The 18,346-nt window shown below is 41.7% G+C and overlaps 1 protein-coding gene across 4 annotated transcripts in view; it reads left to right on the forward strand.

The window, feature by feature from the left end:
• The window catches only part of LOC107668967 (ephrin type-A receptor 4-like), a 40,840-nt gene extending 22,784 nt beyond the window's left edge, over positions 1-18,056 (forward strand). Inside the window, exons 5-18 of one of the 4 annotated variants that reach the window (XM_016461046.1) lie at positions 3,479-3,814; positions 5,145-5,269; positions 6,357-6,516; positions 6,938-7,049; positions 9,783-9,841; positions 10,075-10,212; positions 10,372-10,557; positions 13,618-13,679; positions 13,795-14,004; positions 14,251-14,427; positions 14,515-14,708; positions 15,267-15,425; positions 15,787-16,674; positions 17,031-18,056. In XM_016461046.1, the coding sequence (XP_016316532.1) occupies positions 3,479-3,814; positions 5,145-5,269; positions 6,357-6,516; positions 6,938-7,049; positions 9,783-9,841; positions 10,075-10,212; positions 10,372-10,557; positions 13,618-13,679; positions 13,795-14,004; positions 14,251-14,427; positions 14,515-14,708; positions 15,267-15,425; positions 15,787-15,901 (2,033 nt within the window). In that variant the 3' untranslated portion in view covers positions 15,902-16,674; positions 17,031-18,056. The remainder of the gene's footprint in view (positions 1-3,478; positions 3,815-5,144; positions 5,270-6,356; positions 6,517-6,937; positions 7,050-9,782; positions 9,842-10,074; positions 10,213-10,371; positions 10,558-13,617; positions 13,680-13,794; positions 14,005-14,250; positions 14,428-14,514; positions 14,709-15,266; positions 15,426-15,786; positions 16,675-17,030) is intronic. The other 3 variants (XM_016461048.1, XM_016461047.1, XM_016461049.1) reach the window with 3 other exon arrangements.
• Positions 18,057-18,346: the final 290 nt, after the last annotated feature.

The raw sequence follows: 18,346 nt of genomic DNA on the forward strand, positions 1-18,346 counted from the left end.
TGGTGCTCATAAAATATTTCTTATTATCAACATTAAAAACAATTGTGTTGCATAATGTATTTGTGGAAAACACGATAGAACAGCATTTAAAATAAAACTTTTGGTAAAGTTAACCTAATAAATGTCACTTAAGGCATATTTTTTAAATAAAAGTATTGATTTCTTTAAAAAAAAAATGTATAATGACCTCAAACACATTTTAGATGGTCTCTTCCTAAGTGTGCTGTTCTTGGCCAGAATAAGCTGTAATGTGGACCAGAATATGCTTGTAGTCAAAAGTCAGCTACGTGAAACTAAAAACACAGGCGTAAACAAACCACCCTGGACATGAGTAATCATTAGACCAGGTCAGGGATTTTGAACTGAGGAAGCACATATCACTTCATATCAGACTGCAGCTGTTCACGTCACACACCAGTGGAGCTGTTTTCCTAAAGGCTACTTACCAAAGTTAAAGACAAAAAACGTGCTTGACATTGACAAATTACTGGACATTCCTGTGTTGCCTAATCAAAAACTTTGGTGACTGACTGAATGTGTGTGTGTGTGTGTGTGTGTGTGTAGCAGTGAGTTGGGAGGAGCCCTGTCATGATGAGTAAAGATAGATATGTGTCAGACCCTGAGGTGAGTCATAGACTTGATAACAGTGTTCTGCTTGTTAAATAGAGGCCTGCATTGAAGCGCCAGCAGTCGATGCGCCACAGCTCTGAGCCAAGACGTTAGGGTTAATCGTAAAAAACGAACACACACGTCAAGTCATTCATGAAATGCTCTTTCTCACATACGAATCACTCAGGTTTTTGCAGACACACACACACACACACACTCAAGCCGGCGTGATCAAAAAAGAATTACGTGATAAATTTATTAAAGATCTCTAGGAAAAGAGCAGAGAGGTATCCAGACCAGATGGGTTCACGGTGTCAGATTTAATAGGTTTTCCAGATCTGAATGATCAGGGGCGGCAGGTGGGGGGGAAAGGGCTCTTATGCACCTATCGGGCATCCAGACTTGCATTTTACGTATCGGATTGTCTTTCTCGCTTCTATCTCCTCTTTAATTGTAACTCTCTTTCATATCGCCATCTGCCGTTCACCCAGAAGCACCTGTCACATACTCAACAGCCAATTCGCTAAAGGCACACGCAAAAAAACGAGATAAAAAGGAGCTAGGTAGCAAGAGAGGGAAAAAAAGGCGAAATGCGAGAAAGTGGGGAGACAGACAGCGAAGAGGCGCAAGAGAAACGACCCCATTACGCTTGCTGAGCTGAGCTTCTCGCTCTCACCTTATTGTATTAAAATGCAGCGAAGCCAGTCGACTTAATCAGCTCCTGTCAATCACAGAGCATGTGGCACCGAGCCACTGTGGGAGTGTGCTCGGTTCACCCCACTCTGCCGGGTGGGTACAGCAGCCACATACTTAATACAGGTTAAACAGAGTTTAAAGACCATTTACACTTAAAGCTCAGCCAGGAGGAATTCAATCTAATCCAGACCTAGGTCAGATATGTGTTTGAAGTGTTTAAATGATTTGGAGGATATGGAGATATTTTAAAATGGCGTTTGCCATGTGAGAGACCTCAAGGAGAGATAATGGGACACATCCTGTTTGAATGTTTGTCCTCTTCACTCACTTCTTCGAGTTTGATGTTGGACGTGTGGTACTTGAGGCCATCCATAGGAATGAAAAATCTCAAATGAGATCTTTTAAAAAGTGAAATGAGTAATTTTTTAATAAAGTACCAGCTAAATATGCCAATTAAATATAACTTTATCAGTTGTGTGAGTTGGAAACAAGACTTCGATTCAAATGAGACCCATGTGGAGACTTACATAAGAGCATTTGTAAAATTCGATTGTGCAAGGTTTCCTATGCAAATGTCTGTCATGCCTGTCATGCTTCTTGTTATTGCAAATTAGTATACTATTATTTTAATGATCATAATCAAAAACACACTAGTTTGTGGCATAATTAGTATTACTGTTTACTGAACTTTGTTATTCTTTTAGTTATTTACCTATTGCAGCTAATGAATCGGAAGTCTCGCACAGTCACAGGAAATAACTTGCTTCCACATTGAAAAGTAAGATGGATATCTCTTGCTCCTCAGATTTCATCATGATAATAAAGACTCTAACAACCTCACATAATCTGGAGTTTAAATAGAGATCTCAAGAGTGTCTCAGACTGTCAAGATTTGAGATTTCAATCTGATTTTAAACATTTCTCATCCAGTTTTCACAAATGATCTGCTCTATAAAATCCAGATTCATTTTCAAATAATATAAAAACACTACAATGGAAGTTAACAATTCTATCACTTCTTTCTATGTTTATTTCTCCTCAGGAATTTTAGGACAAACATCTATATTCAAGTTCATACTTGAATATAACATAACCGAGAACTCAATTAAGTCTCCTGAGCAATAAAAGAGCAACCTCTGAGCAATAAAATGTTCTGCCGGGCAAGCTTTGTGAGAAAGTCAACCTGGGATTGCTGATTTAGAGATCCATATTTATGATGAGAACGTCATTGCTATACCAGAAATGGCAACAAGGGCGACTCAATGTGCAATGTACATTGGGGAAGTCGTGGCCTAATGGTTAGCGAGTCGGACTCATAACCCAAAGGTTGTGGGTTCGAGTCTCGTACCGGCAGGGATTGTAGGTGGGGGGAGTGAATGTACAGCGCTCTCTCCCACCTTCAATACCACGACTGAGGTTCCCTTGAGCAAGGCAACGAACCCCCAACTGCTCCCCGGGCGCTGAAGCATAAATGGCTGCCCACTGCTCCGGGTGTGTGTTCACGGTTTGTGTGTGTTCACTGCTGTGTGTGTGTGCACTTTGGATGGGTAAATGCAGAGCACTAATTCCGAGTATGGGTCACCATACTTGGCCACATGTCACGTCACTTTCACTTTTCACTTTCACTTTCATTTATGAGATCCCTATCAGCAAGTTGCTCAGTTATAGAGATGTAATCATTCTCTCTCTTTCTTTCTCTCACTCTCTCGCGGGTTGAGTGTATTTCCTTTTTGCACAGCTAGCACTGCGTCACCTGTGGTGCTGGTTTGTCATAAATGTAATTATCTTTAAATTCAACAGTGCCTGGTTTACGAAAACACCATGGAGAAAAACTGTGCAAATGTACACAAATACACACAAACACACAGACAGACTTGTATCCGTCATAGGCTGTAACATAATCTGCCTGCAGTGGCAATAAAAGGGTGTTTGTGTGTGTGTGTGTGTGTGTTTGTGTATGTTTGTGTGTGTGTGGGTTTGTATTTGTTTGCCATTGAAGATTCCCTTGCCAAGGGTGTATTTTGAGATCAATCTCTGCCACAGTCATAATTCTGTTTTCTTTGTTCCAAAACTTCCAGACATCACTGTGGCGGAAATGAAACATAAATCATGTGCATATTTTGTCATAGTGTCTCTAAACTGTGTTTCTTTTTCCAAAATTGTCTTTTCGTAGAGCCCCCATCTGCTCCTCAGCACCTTATTTCTAATGTGAACGAGACTTCTGTGAATCTGGAGTGGACTGCTCCAGCATCCTCCGGTGGCAGGCAGGACCTCGCTTACAACGTCATATGCAAGCGGTGCAGCTCTGACGGTCAGCGCTGTCAGCCTTGCGGCAACAGCATCCATTTTTCGCCTCAGCAGCTGGGCCTACGCACCACCCGGGTATCCATAAATGACCTGCAGGCTCACACCAACTACACCTTTGAGATCTGGGCAGTCAATGGGGTCACCAAGCAGAGTCCCGGACCAGAACAGGCGGTGTCTGTGACGGTTACCACCAACCAAGCGGGTAAGTGTGTGGTTTATGTTGACAAGTTATTGTTGAACATGAAATTCCTACTATTATGACTTCATTAAATACCAGGCTGATGTCGTCATGTGATCTGGTCACAGGCTGATGTGTTGAATTTGTCACCACAATCTGATACAGAACATAGTCATCAAGTTGGTAATAAGCTTCCCGTCTGTGAAAGTGCTCTGTCTTATATCACCACAGAGAAATTTCTAATTACTCCTTGTCTGTGTCTGTCAGAATGGATTTTTATGACATTAAACCGCATGTCGGGTCAAATTGCACATTTGTGCATTTGTTGGCTGCTCACATTTGTTTGCGCTGAGTGGACTATTAACTTTTACAAGGTGTTTAATTTCGGGTTCTTGAGAAAGCGTGAGACAGGAAGTGCCTTTTTGTCTGGCTTTGGGGATTTTGTGTGTAGGGCCCCCAGGAGTGGGGTCTTCCAAGAGTCTTTCTCACCATCATTGTCTTGGTGAACTCTGATTGTAATAGCAATCACACCTGTATGTACACTCTTCAAACAGACCTTCACTCCTGACCGTCTGTTCTTAGCTTTTATAACCCCATATATTGGGGCTCTGGGCAGACATTGCCCTATAGCACTGAAGCACCTATTGGTGCTTGCTAAAAGCCATATCAGTATTAACATTTTTGTTATTTCTAGCCACCACCAGAATGTCCTACCAGCTGCCCTAGTAACCACCTATTGTTGCTTTTGCAGACACTTAGCAAACCTTTGGAACTGTATAACAGCAAGTTGTCTTGATTTTTGTCAGAGAATGTAAAAATCAAGCTAATATAAATATGAAACTCTGATCTGTTTATAATTATAATTTTCATCTGCACTGAGGAATTGAGCTAGGATCGTTTCATGGTCTGGCTTCCCCTTTGGCAACTGTAGAGAGTCATTGATAAAACCCTAAAGATTACAGATAAGCATGTGCTCCCTAGATGACAACATCAATGGACCTTCTGTTGTAGCAAAGTGGAATTAAGAGAGAAGGAAAAGAATCAGAAGCACTTGAGTGATTCTCACCACGAATCCGGGATGATGATATAATGGGCACTTCACTCTGGTGATTTGACGTTTTTCTGGGAGTTACAAAGCTGTAATCACTGCATTTTTCAGATGCTAACCCATGTAGCTTCCAGTGTTTAGTTGTTTTTCAGTTTTTCTCAGTATGACAACACAAATATCTCCAATATCATACCTCCTTGTTGCTTTATAGCACTAACATGTTTATGTTTCTTTGAAACAGATGGGCGGTCGGGGTTCTCCTAGCAATACTAAGCTTTTTCTCTTTGTGTTTTTCTCCTCCTCCAGCTCCCTCTCCAGTTACCACCATCCAGGCCAAGGACATCACCAGACACGCTGTGTCTTTGGCATGGCAACAGCCTGAGAGACCCAATGGAGTCATTCTTGAGTACGAGGTCAAGTACTACGAGAAGGTGAGAAGATTCATGGGAAAGCGGTTTCCAAAATTTTGCCCTGATGAAATTATCCATGTCAAAAAGACCAGCATAGATGGTTACCAACATATGTTGTGTTTTGAATATGGGTGTGCAGCCCCATGAGGCTTCTTAACCAGCTTGGACAACCTGCTTCACCAGAAGGACCATGCTGGTTGGAAACATTAAATTTTGCATGTTTTTGTGAGGTTCCTCATCCTGACAGCATGAGATAAGGGTTATATTTTGGAAAATATAGTTGAGGATTAGGCCTAGTGACATCACTTACTTGTCAGGAGCTACAAATGGGAGAGATACTTCTTTGAAACCGCAGATTAAGATGTAGCAATCAAGGTGAATCCTTCACTTAAGTCCTTAACATGAGCCGTATGATGTCAGGTATATCAAAACGAGAGAGCTGCATATTAGTTCATGGTTAGACCAGACTCACTCACATTCGCAGCAGGAGTGTGGTGAACCAGCGGGTCAGAACAGCATGGGGTGGATGGACAGATCTAGGGTGAAGCATACAGGCCGTTGGGATACAGAGAGGATAACAGCATTCTCCTCTCTCTGCTCCCGCTGCGTCTTCCTCTGGCTGACTGATTACAGATTGCAGCAGTGGTCAGATTATTTTTCCTTACACTCTGAGGTTTTCCATTGCAAACACACACTGACACACACACAAGACCAAAACACAAAAGTTTTTGTTTCGCGATCCAACAATTACAAGCCAAACATTTGGGGACATCAGGAAAAAAAAACAATTAAACTTAGTTACTTTGCTTGTTTTGGTTCAAACTTGACATCGTTTAAGTGGTTTGGATCTAGTGATGAAACAAGCAAATTTTGAACAAGCAAATTCAGGTTACACCCAAGGGAGCGAGCGAAAACAAAGATGGCAACCTTGTTTTTGTACAATGAGCTTGTGGTTTTCCCTACAAAAGCCTGGCTGTAGTTTCTGTGTCAGACATTAAACAAATCTCTCTTCCGTTTTGTTTTATCAGGGTTTGATTCCAAATAAAACAATCCTAATGACCAATTCCACAAGTTGGTTCAACATTTCCTGTTCCTCTCATCCAATCAGGATCAAAACGAGCGCAGCTATCGCATAATGAAGACTTCGTCCCGAAGTGCCGAGATCAAAGGCCTGAGCCCGCTAACCTCTTACGTGTTTCATGTGCGTGCCCGTACTGCCGCTGGTTACGGAGATTTCAGCGCCCCCTTCGAATTCATGACCAATTCAGGTAGGTTTCCATGTGTGTGTTACTGAACCGACAATGGCAAGTCTTTGTTCCCACAATTAGAGACTTGTGTTGAGTTTTAGGGTGGATAAGTCATTCATCCAGAAACTATTTCTCTAAAGTAGCATAATTATAGCCTTTTTGTATGTTTTCCTTTTCTTTACAATAGTTTCTTTGTTTGCTCACTACAAAGTCGCTGGTATTTTTAAAAGCCCTTTAAAGTAAACTCTGTAACGAGTGGAATGTTTTGGAGCTTTGATACTAGGTCATTTCAGCATCTTAAAAAAAAAAAAAACAGGATTTGTTCCTCACTGATGAAACAAGGCTCTTCTATACAAATTCAAAATGGCTGACAAGTTTAATCTGACACTTTAAATGAGAATTACGCATTTGAGATTAACTTTAATGTTGTTTTTCCTTTCAGTTCCTTCTCCCATCGTCGGAGATGGCGCTAACTCTACCGTGCTGTTGGTGTCTGTGATCGGCAGTGTGATTCTGTTGCTCATCTTCATCGGAGTCTTCATCATCAGCCGCAGGTAAGCCACCAGGCCCAACTGGGTGTCAGTCGTCTCACAGATACTGTCTGAATCTGGAAGCTTTCCTCCGTCTTTCCCCTTGTCCCTGTGGGCATCTCCGTCACCTCTCCCTCACCCTGTCTGTCATACTATATCAATCTTTCTATCTGCTGTGCTCCTGCTGTCTTCCCCTCTCTCTACCTGTCCATCAGTCTGGTTCTCACGGCTCTTCCTCCTTCTCTTTCCCGCTCTCTCACTCTCTTTTTCCCTGTGGTGTAGTATTGTGACAGGCCGTTGGCAGCTCTGCCTGATTAGTCTCCGCTGTGCTGCTACGGGTCTCTGTGCTGTGTGTGTTGAAATCAGTTGGGAACACGTACCATTCCCAAGAGAGCCGAGACGCACGGCAGGACGGCGTATGTGCGCATACGTGTACTCAATCAGAGCGGCTGTCATACTCCCACGGGCAAAACGTCATGGTTGCTTTGCCTCAATCAAACAACTTTTTCTTGCCAAACTCTCAGCCAGCTACGCTCTTACTCCACTATGGTTATCATCAGCTACATTTCCCTTTCATAAGGCCTCCTCCTATTGTGTCTGATCGTAGTTTCCCAAGACCAGGGTGAGAGTGTCTATTCTTACAGTGGTTGACATTGTATCATTATCAGCTGAGATAATCATCTCCGCATCCTCAAAGTCCCCGAAGAGAAGCATCACCCTCATTCAGGGTGAAAATAACAATCCAAGCTAAAGAATGGGGCTTTTGTTTTGGCCAAGCAGCCATTAAGCACTTCCTCAAGGGGAAGTCGTGGCCTAATGGTTAGAGAGTCGGACTCATAACCCAAAGGTTGTGGGTTCGAGTCTCGTACCGGCAGGGATTGTAGGTGGGGGGAGTGAATGTACAGCGCTCTCTCCCACCTTCAATACCACGACTGAGGTGCCCTTGAGCAAGGCACCGAACCCCCAACTGCTCCCCGGGCGCCGCAGCATAAATGGCTGCCCACTGCTCCGGGTGTGTGTTCACGGTTTGTGTGTGTTCACTGCTGTGTGTGTGCACTTTGGATGGGTAAATGCAGAGCACTAATTCCGAGTATGGGTCACCATACTTGGCCACGTCACGTCACTTTCACTTTCAGTGGAGCCCTTCAACGGGAGACAAGACTACACATCCAAAGTGGCTCTCACCTTTAGCCCACTCTTCTCTACCTTGAGGGGACACCAACCGCTCGGTCATGGAAGCGAGGAGGGGGGTTACAGCCTCGCACAAAGCCTTGGGTTCTTCGCTTCGGTACTTGGATAGTACACCTGATAATCTTCTTGTTCCTAAAATAAACGTGTACCGACCGTTCGGGCTGATGGCAGGGCCTCCTCCTATGAAGACATGCCCCCCTGCAGGCAGAGCTATTTCCAGCTTCTGCGAAGCACTCAGGCGTTAAAGCCTGGCCCTTTCCTCCTGTTCTACCTGTGGATATGCCCCTCTCCCTCACTCTAGCCTTTTCTTCCTTCACTAGCCCCGAACCTTGGGGGCCTTTGTCAACACCAGAACGCACTAGAAAAACAATAACAGCAGTTGTGCATTCCCAGCCGAGCCCCCACTCTCTATATACAGGCAGGTGACCCCATCCCCAGCAGGGAGTCTTGGGCTAGGGCAGCGTCCTGGGCGGGGTTGTTATCCGTTCCATTGCTTCTCTTCTGCTCCCTGCGCCCATGCCGAGGGGTCAGTGGTTGGCCCAAGGGGTCAGCAGGTGATTGGGTGAAATAGTAACTTTGAAGGTGGTGCATACTAACTCCTTTGTCATTGTGGACAGATGAGACGAGATGTTTTTAGGGGAAGGGGTGGAGTGGTTTCAAATGGGATTTTGTTGCCGTTTTGGCCACTTGATGAGTGTGTGTTTACTCATCTGTCATTCTCTTTACCTCATTCCTGTTTGTTCTTTATCTGTCAATCTCTAAATGATTTCAGATGAAAGGCCAGTGGACTTGGTTCGTGAACAGACCTTCTTTCTACTTTGATATGGTGTACTCTCTCTCTGTGCAGCTTGATTAGCGTTACAGATTTTTACAGCCCCACTTTTAAAGAAAAGGTTAAAAGGTTATTCAAAACTTTGACCTGGTTCAATGACTTGGAACAGCATGTTCCTTCATGCCCACCGTGTCTCACGCGTGCCAGTTAGTCTTTTTTTTTTGTATGTTTTGTAAAAATATTTAATCTGATTTATTTTTCCCCCCTTTAAGTGTCAGTATTTATTTATTTATATATATATATATATATATATATATATATATATAAAACATACATCACTAACCTTGAGGGTGAAATTCCTTCATGCCCACCGTGTCTCACGCGTGCCAGTTAGTCTTTTTTTTTTGTATGTTTTGTAAAAATATTTAATCTGATTTATTTTTCCCCCCTTTAAGTGTCAGTATTTATTTATTTATATATATATATATATATATATATATATATATATAAAACATTCATCACTAACCTTGAAGGTGAAAAGCCTGTGTTAGGATGTGTTTTAATAATAGTTAAAAGTAAAATAATTAATGCAAAAATTAATGCAAAAAAAGTTAATTTACCCGTCTGACTTTTAAATTGCACACTTTGTTATCCAAAAACGATCACATTTTTTGACATTGTTAAATCTCAAAGAATTTAATTCTTGTTAGAAAAAGAGAGACATAAAAAAAGAGATCTTATTTGTGATTTCTCTTTTATGTGATTTAAAATCCCTCTCATCTCTCTGTTAACAGGAGAAGCAAATACAGCAAAGCCAAACAGGATTCTGATGAGGAGAGGCATTTACATCCAGGTAATGCTGCGGCCATGTAAACACATATACACAATGACACATTCTCTAATATGCATGTATCATCTAAGTTAAAGTTTCAAATAAGAAGAGGTGTTTGTATGTTCTCAATGTGGTAGAAGACAGACAAGCCAACAAGAGAGGGAGGAGAATGGAAAACAGATGTTGTATATTCATCATATTGTCTGTCTGCCAACTATCCTCCCCTCCTCTTCTTTCAACCTCCTAACATGTAGGCACCTCTCTCCGTCTCTCCACAGGGGTTCGGATCTATGTGGACCCCTTCACCTATGAGGACCCCAACCAAGCAGTCCGTGAATTCGCTAAAGAAATCGATGCCTCCTGCATCAAGATTGAAAAGGTCATCGGCATTGGTGAGCAAACGACCTGCTGTTTTCCTTTCCGTCTGTCTCAGACTGAGTGTACTGTAGCTAGACCACAAATGTTACAGTGAAATGTTAGCCCACCGATCCAGAGATATCTCATGGGTCATTATGTACCACAGACATTTCTGATTATTTTTTGGTTTAAAGGAGAATTCGGGGAGGTGTGCAGCGGTCGTCTCAAATTGCCTGGAAAGCGCGAGATCTGCGTAGCCATAAAAACCCTCAAAGCAGGATACACCGACAAGCAAAGGCGGGACTTTCTGAGCGAGGCCAGCATCATGGGTCAGTTCGACCACCCCAATATCATCCGACTGGAGGGAGTCGTCACTAAATGTGAGTTTTTTTTTTTGCTACTCATTTACTGTGACCACATCCTTTCAAACAGATTTGTTCTGGTTTTGCTTATCATTTGCAAATCGTGACCTCGTTGATCTCACAATTCAAGCTGTGTGCTTCACTGTCTACTGCCATCTTTCATAAAAAGTATTTTTACAAAGTGATGCATGATGATTTTTGTTACATTTTGTTTAATTAAATTAAATTCTCTTTTTTATTGTTTATTATTTCTTACTTAAAGCATGAACCTCAATAAATTGGTAGGATTTATACTTTAAAACAAGAAACAAGACTTTATTATTCATAGTAATACTTTTATTACCTTAAAAATAAATAACGAGTAATAAAGTCGTATGTGGTTTTGCTTCTTAAATAACTTTTAAAAACTCTTTTGTTATATGCCAAGCACCTAATATGTTTACATATTTTTACTGGAAAACAAGACAAAAATACTTATTAAGGAAAGTATTGTTTGCTGTGTTGCCAGCTTATTTGGCCACCCACTGAAGCTCTGCTGTAGAGCTGATGGTTTTCATTGCTTTAGGTTTTTGACTTTTGCTTTGACTTTTAGCCATCAAAATCCTTTTATTAAAAATTAGACCGCTTTGCTTCAAATTTTTTTTACTGTTGATGTCTGCCTCCTGTTTGCATCTTAAATGCATTTTGGAACCACGCTGAAGAAATGACATACTCTCCATTCCTTAATTTGATGAAAATCAACCCTGTCTTTTGTAATGCACCCTTCCCATTACCAGAACGGAATCTTGGCCAGCTGGCAGACCTGACATCAAACCCTTTAATAACTTGTTATTGATTGGAAGTTGACTCTCTCATATGTGTGTTTAAGAAACCTCCAGGGTGTAGTTGTGGCCAGACCTCACCGTGCATAACAAATATGAGGAGGACCTGGTGTGTGCCTGTGTGTGTGTGATCGTGGAGCTGGGATTTGCATTAGATGGCTTTGCATTTGACAGCTGGACTGAAGAATACCCTTAGTGTCTTCTGACGCTGATGGCTCTTGTGCTTTTCTGGCAGCTCGGGAGCTCAGGAGAAACACAAAGATGAAGATGTGTGTGTGTGTTTTTTGAGTTTGTTTTGGTAGACTGCATAGAAGAGAGCTGCGTTCATAGGCAGGGGCTTCTGCAGACATGTAACAATCCCACAATCCCACCGAGTCACATTTTTTCTCCAGACAGCCCTGGCAAATCCCCATTCTCTCTGATGTATTAGTGAAGACAATGCCAACAGATGGGTTACAGAGAGAGAAAGTGAACAGGAATGAAACAGAGAGCAAAGACAGAGACATAAGGAGACCACTCATGGAAAAATACATGAAAAAAAAAAAATGGTGATCCTAGGAATCGAAGTACACCTTACATGAGCCATTTGCCATTTTGATAGAGTTTGTTTGTGCTATGCATGCACATTAACTGGACCAAACTGAATTGGACTATTTTGTTTTATTTTATTAATTTATTTTTCATTTATTTTATTATTTTTAGAATTATGAGGTACAATTAAGAAAATGTATGAAACCATTGTGATCAGAACTTTTCCTTTAACAGGACTGGTGTCTCATAGCTGGCTTAGTTTGAAGCGTTGGAGTGCTGTTTGTTATTCGCAGCCCTTCTCCCATAATCCTCAGCATGGCAGAAGTAGTGTCTTCAGGATAACTGTTATGACAAACAGACAATGGCAGCCCTCTCGTAGCCTACGCCTCCAACCGGGCCAATTAAACCTGTTAAATAAATTACTAATGATGTAGAAATTGTCCTAAATAAATAAAGACAAAATGCCCCTAAGCCTCAGAGAGCGGGAGAGAAGCAGGATGCCAGCCGTCTCTGCAGAAAGCATTCACAGACAGGCTCAGTGGGCGCAATCTTTTATGCGCTGGCATTAAATGCAAGATTGTATTTGCATAATGAAGGCAATACTAGATCACTGAAATGATTCCTCTGAGGTGAAGCGCGTATGTGCGTCTGCGTTTGTAAGCGGCTGTGTGTAGGTGTGTGTGCGTGTGCCATTGTCCTCTTTTGTGAAGCCCCTGCGCTCCTTCCTTTCGGCTCCGTGAGAGGGGCATGCGTTGCCATAGCATTGCCTTGTCTTGGTACTGACTGGCAGGTAATGTGGGAATCCAGCCCTGATAGCCTCCAGCAACGGCTGCATTCAGTAAACAAACCCACACAGAAATCCCACTCGCAAATAGGAGCGAAGAGGAAGAGAGGGGGGAGTGTGAGAAAAGAGGAGGTGCTAGCAGACGGACTCTTTAGGGCTTGATTGGGAAATGTCATTCAAATGTGCTGATGTGTGCAGAGTGCCTTGAGTGCATGCGGTAAAAAAACAACATGAAATCTCTGCATTTTTCAATGCACTTAAAAGTTTTCAGTCACTATTTGACTGTTTTTGCTCTTGAAGACAGATGATTGAAGCGGATAATTGGTTCAGGACCTAGATCTACAAACTCTGATTGGTTCTAAATAGGATAAACTGCAGCCAATCAGGTGCTATTATACAGCTACAAAGGATCTGCTTGCTTCGTTCTGTTCAATGGAAGTTGGATTTCCAATTTGGAAATTCAAGTGAAATTTAAGTGTAAGCAAATGCTTTCATATGTTAAAGTTCCAACATGTATATAGTCTAGCATTTGAAATTTGTTGGGTGTTTTTTTAATGTTTTTTGAAAGACCTCTTATTCTCACCAAGGCTGCATTTATTTGTTTAAAAATATATATTTTTCTATTTTAATATATATTTGAATGTAATTTATTCCTTTAATAGCAAAGCTGAATTTTCAGCAGCCATTACTCCAGTCTTTAGTGTCACATGATCCTTCAGAAATCAATCAAATATGTTGATTTGGTCCTCAATATTTTAGCAACAGTTGTGCTGCTTAATATTTTTGTGCAAACAGTGATGCATTCTATTTTTCATGATTTTTAGATGTATAGAAAATTCAAAAGAACAGCATTTATATGAAATATAATTATTTTGTAACGTTATCAATGTCTCTACTGTCACTTTTCACTTACATGTTCTTTTTTTATCTCTCTCTGCACAGGTAAGCCAGTTATGATCATCACAGAGTACATGGAGAACGGATCCCTCGATGCCTTTCTCAGGGCGAGTTTTGTTTGTTGTATTTCAAGCACATCTTTTCGACCCAGCAGTCATTTTGTACTCTTGCGTACTGTATTGGCTTAAACATCATTTAACTGTAAATTTTGTTCCTTCGTAGAAGAACGATGGGCGGTTTACTGTAATTCAGCTGGTGGGCATCCTGCGTGGAATCGCTTCAGGAATGAAGTATCTATCTGACATGAGCTATGTCCACCGTGACCTGGCGGCACGCAACATCCTGGTTAACAGTAACCTTGTGTGTAAAGTGTCTGACTTTGGCATGTCTCGAGTTTTGGAGGAAGATTCAGATGCTGCTTACACTACTAGGGTAAGTTTGACGCATATTATTTGTTTGCAGCCTTGCATTTGCAACCCTAACACAAGCTTTAACCCATTATCTTCAGCATTTAACCCGCATGTGTTTACATGAAGTGCTAGTATATTTTCAAGTGTAATAGAAATTAGCAAACTAACCCCAAAATTGAGTGCCGAGCACATGCATGTATGTGTGTGTGTGTGTGCATGCGTGTGTGTGATTAACCTCCATGCATGTGTTTGCTATCTCTTTTGAAAGGAAATAACAGGAACCTATCAATCACAGGGAGGCAAGATACCTATTCGCTGGACCGCTCCAGAAGCCATTACATACAGGAAGTTCACCTCCGCCTCTGATGTATGGAGTTACGGCATTGTCATGTGGGAAGTGATGTCATATGGAGAACGGCCATACTGGGACATGAGTAACCAGGATGTAAGTGTTGGATGAAGTGGATTCAGAGCTTCAGTGTATACATTTTCAGCTGTTGTTTAACACCATTTGGATGTTTCTTTGCTTCAGGTTATAAAGGCAATTGAGGAAGGCTATAGACTGCCTCCTCCCATGGACTGTCCAGTTTCTTTGCACCAGCTGATGCTGGATTGCTGGCAGAAAGAGCGTGCCGAAAGGCCAAAGTTCAGCCAAATTGTCAACATGCTGGACAAACTAATCCGCAACCCCAACAGTCTGAAAAGGACAGGAGGAGAGATAGCCAGGTAATAAAATACATCTCACATAAGCCAAGGTGCAACTTGCACCTATTTTTTTGAAGGGCACCAATCACAATTCTGGTGCATTTTTTCCCCCTTGTCTGATACCTTTCCATTCATTATTTTACACATTAATATGATAAAAACAATATTATATTTTAATGTAATTTTAATGCAATTTCCAAATATATTTGTTTAAAATATTTAAAATATTTGTATTAAAATTATATATATACACTTCGCTTAAAATTTGCTCATTTTAAAATCCACTTGGCTTAAAATCTTAGCTCAGTCTGAATGGGCATGTCTCTTCTTGTATAAGTCATGTTCTTGGTTCCAGTCTAATTTTTTACCAGTGATAAATTGGTGTAAATGCTTTTTTAGCTGTGGCACATAAGTGCATGTTACATGCATGACTTGCAGTGTTATATAAACGTGTTCCAATGAAGTGATGCTCACGGCTATAAAATCTTTTATAGTTCTTTTATACGTTGTTCAAAGTGGGCAACACAGAGCCAGCCCAAGCTCTTGGGGCTCCTAACCAAGTCTTTTCTCTGTTTGTAGACCCAACACCACCCTCCTGGAGCCCAGCAGCCCAGAATTCACATCTACCTTGGGATCAGTTGCCGACTGGCTGCAGGCCATCAACATGGAACGTTACAGAGACAACTTCACCGCTGCTGGCTACACCACTCCAGAGGCTGTGGTCCACATAACACAAGAGTGAGTCACGTGAACAAAAACTGGGCATTCTTAAGGTGTTAGGAGACGTGTGATGTGTGTATGTTGGCTTTGAGAGGGCTTTTGGCTAACAAAGGAGAAAGAAACCCAGTTCTTAAATCAGCGCTCTGGGATACACGTCCTGACGTATGGGTTCAGTAGTCACATTTCCGTGCAAAACCCCTGTGTAGATGCCAACGAAGCATTGAGAACTTCTACTTTGGCATTCAAATGTTCAGCCAGGATCGAGTTCTTAGATTTCATGTTAAAAGCAAATGAGGAGAGAGGGATAAAAAAAATAAACCAAATTAGACCAAATCAAACGTGTTCTCATCACTTCTGTCTTTGTGTTTCGTTGGAACAGAGACATGGTGAGGATAGGGATCTCCTCTGCCACACATCAGGATAAGATCCTCAACAGCGCGCAGGGAATGCTGTCCCAGATGCAACAAATGCAAGACAGGATGGTTCCTGTCTGAACCCATGGGATCAGAACACACAAACTCGAAACATACATTGGACTTCCTTTTTTATTTTGGTTCTAAGAAAATCCATACCTCATCCATGCACTTTAAATTAAATTTTGGAAAAAAAAAAAAAAAAAAGATTTCAGAGGAACGATACAGCACTTTTCTTTCAATAACACCATCCCCACCATCCAGTCAAGAGGATCGTCCCGCGCTGTACTGATGCTCTGGATATGATTGTAGGAAGCTTTTCATTTCAATTAAACAATGAAGGAGTTTCTTTGTTCGTTTATTTGATTTTTGTGTGTATGTGCCTGTAAGTAAATGTATAAATAGTACTGGATTTTTTTTTCATCCGCTCCTGCCATTTCACGGTTACTTGAGTGAGCGGCACCTGGTGGAATTTTTACGTTCTAAATGGAGGCGTCGGAGATAAAGATTTTATGCACTCTTTAACGCTTTTGTTCCGGAAATTACAGAGAGGCATTCATCTTCCCAACATCCACAATGGAAGACCAGCTCTGGAAGGTCTCCAGGTCTCCCCACCCTCAGAATGGAATATCTGTCTCCACTCCACAATTCTCCACACCACTTCACTTGGCCTGTGTTGGAATAGAAAAATCGGCCCTGAGTTTACATCTTTCTCTCTCCACCTCGCTCTCCACGGTTTTCCCCCGCTCCATCCGTGCCCTCTCTCTCCTCGCCTCTCTGTCTCCGGAGACCTTCGGCGGGCCGTGAAATCAACACGTCTCCCTTGCTGGAAGTTCCAACAGGGCTGAGCTAAGGTAAGCACAAAGTAACAAGTTCGACCCAATGTTTATGGGATCTGCTCGACTTCCTCTCCGTCCCCTGCAGTTATTTATCCGCTCATTAGTTGGGATTAGAACCGGTACAGATGAATACAAGGGATATATATTGGTGCCGTTTGATGGGATGAGCTCAAAATGAAAACTGAGCCAAAAATGGGAAATGTGTTTTTCCCGTGTTCCCCAGCAACAGAGCAAACAGAGCAATTTCAGTTTCCATACTCTGTGGATTACTTCAATTAATGCTGTGTTTGTGTGTTCTGGTCTGTTTACAGAACGCGCTTTGAATCCCTGAATCATAATCATTTTCTTTTTCTCTCTCTCTCCCTCCACAGAGTCACCTTCACACATCTGCTCCGCAGCGATATCTGCTGCGCAGACTCGCATTCATTGCAGTTTCAATAACTACTTTTACTTGACACCGGGACAAAGGACTTCAATTCCCATGATTCCCAGCAAATGCTGAACGCTTCCACGAAGGCAGACTGAAAACATGACAAACAACCCGAGGAGCGGTTGAAGGCCCTTCGGTTGTCTCCTAAGAGATTCGATGAGAGATATAATGAACATTTTCATTTGGTCTCACTCTTGACAGGAAAAACTCTCCATTCTCAGTGCAGCGTGTTGCTGTTTTCTTTGAAGGATGACAGTTTGTTTTGAGGCGCATACACAAAGGACAAAAGCACATGATGTGTGCTAAGACTGCAGAACTTTGTGGCTACTCTCTGGAGACCGACATACTGGAGTTGTTTGCTATATTCGCTAAGCCACTGCTGTGCTTCGCTTCTCACCAATGCTGGAGGTTGTAACTAAAAAACACCACATTTATTTGGGTCGTTTGACTCAACTGAAAGATTTCAATGCTAATTTGAATAGTCTGAATGTGGACTGCAAGAAAAAGCACGTTATTTGTACCTAAACTAAACTTATTACAGGAATGTTTATAAAAAGGGAAAAAAAAACTTTTAACATTTCTAGTGTGCTCTGTTTCATGTCAACCACATCCATCCGTCCAATCTAAGAGACTTTCTTCCCGTTTCATCTTTCGATATTCCCTCCTCACCTGTTTAGGACCTGTTTGGAATATGCAATGAATGTGAGATGAGAGAAATTCAATAGAATGTACCGTGCCAAGTCTCCTAATGTAGTTTATTCTGGAGGAACACTAACAAATCGCATTTTTCCCAACAGATCTAGACATTTTAAGTTTAATGTTGTGCATAATTGTGTCATCGTTTTCCTTCTCTTCCATTTTTTATTTTATGAAATTAGGTACATGAAACATGTCATTTATTTATGGTCTTTTTTATCTAGTTTGTAAATTGTAAAATAGAGCTATGAGAGAAATAAATGATTGCCAAGTGCATTGTAATTAATGTCTAAAGTTATTTATGTGGCTAATTCCGCTAATTCTCCGAAACGGATTGCTGGAAAGGTACTTGGATGGGCCGTCTGATGAGGTATTCTCACATGGAGAGAAACACATCCCGTGTTTATATCCACATAAAGTGGCAGCCGAGGGTGAGTGCGGACAGTTGGCTCCAATGCTGGTCACATATTTCTATTACATTCTGGCCGCAGTTGAAACGAAACGCTCGAATGTGGTGGTATAAACAGGTTTGTTGACCTTGCCAGTAGCATTCAGATTATT

This window comes from Sinocyclocheilus anshuiensis, unplaced genomic scaffold, assembly GCF_001515605.1.
Source record: "Sinocyclocheilus anshuiensis isolate Anshui unplaced genomic scaffold, SAMN03320099.WGS_v1.1 scaffold4, whole genome shotgun sequence".
Taxonomy (NCBI): Eukaryota; Metazoa; Chordata; class Actinopteri; order Cypriniformes; family Cyprinidae; genus Sinocyclocheilus; species Sinocyclocheilus anshuiensis.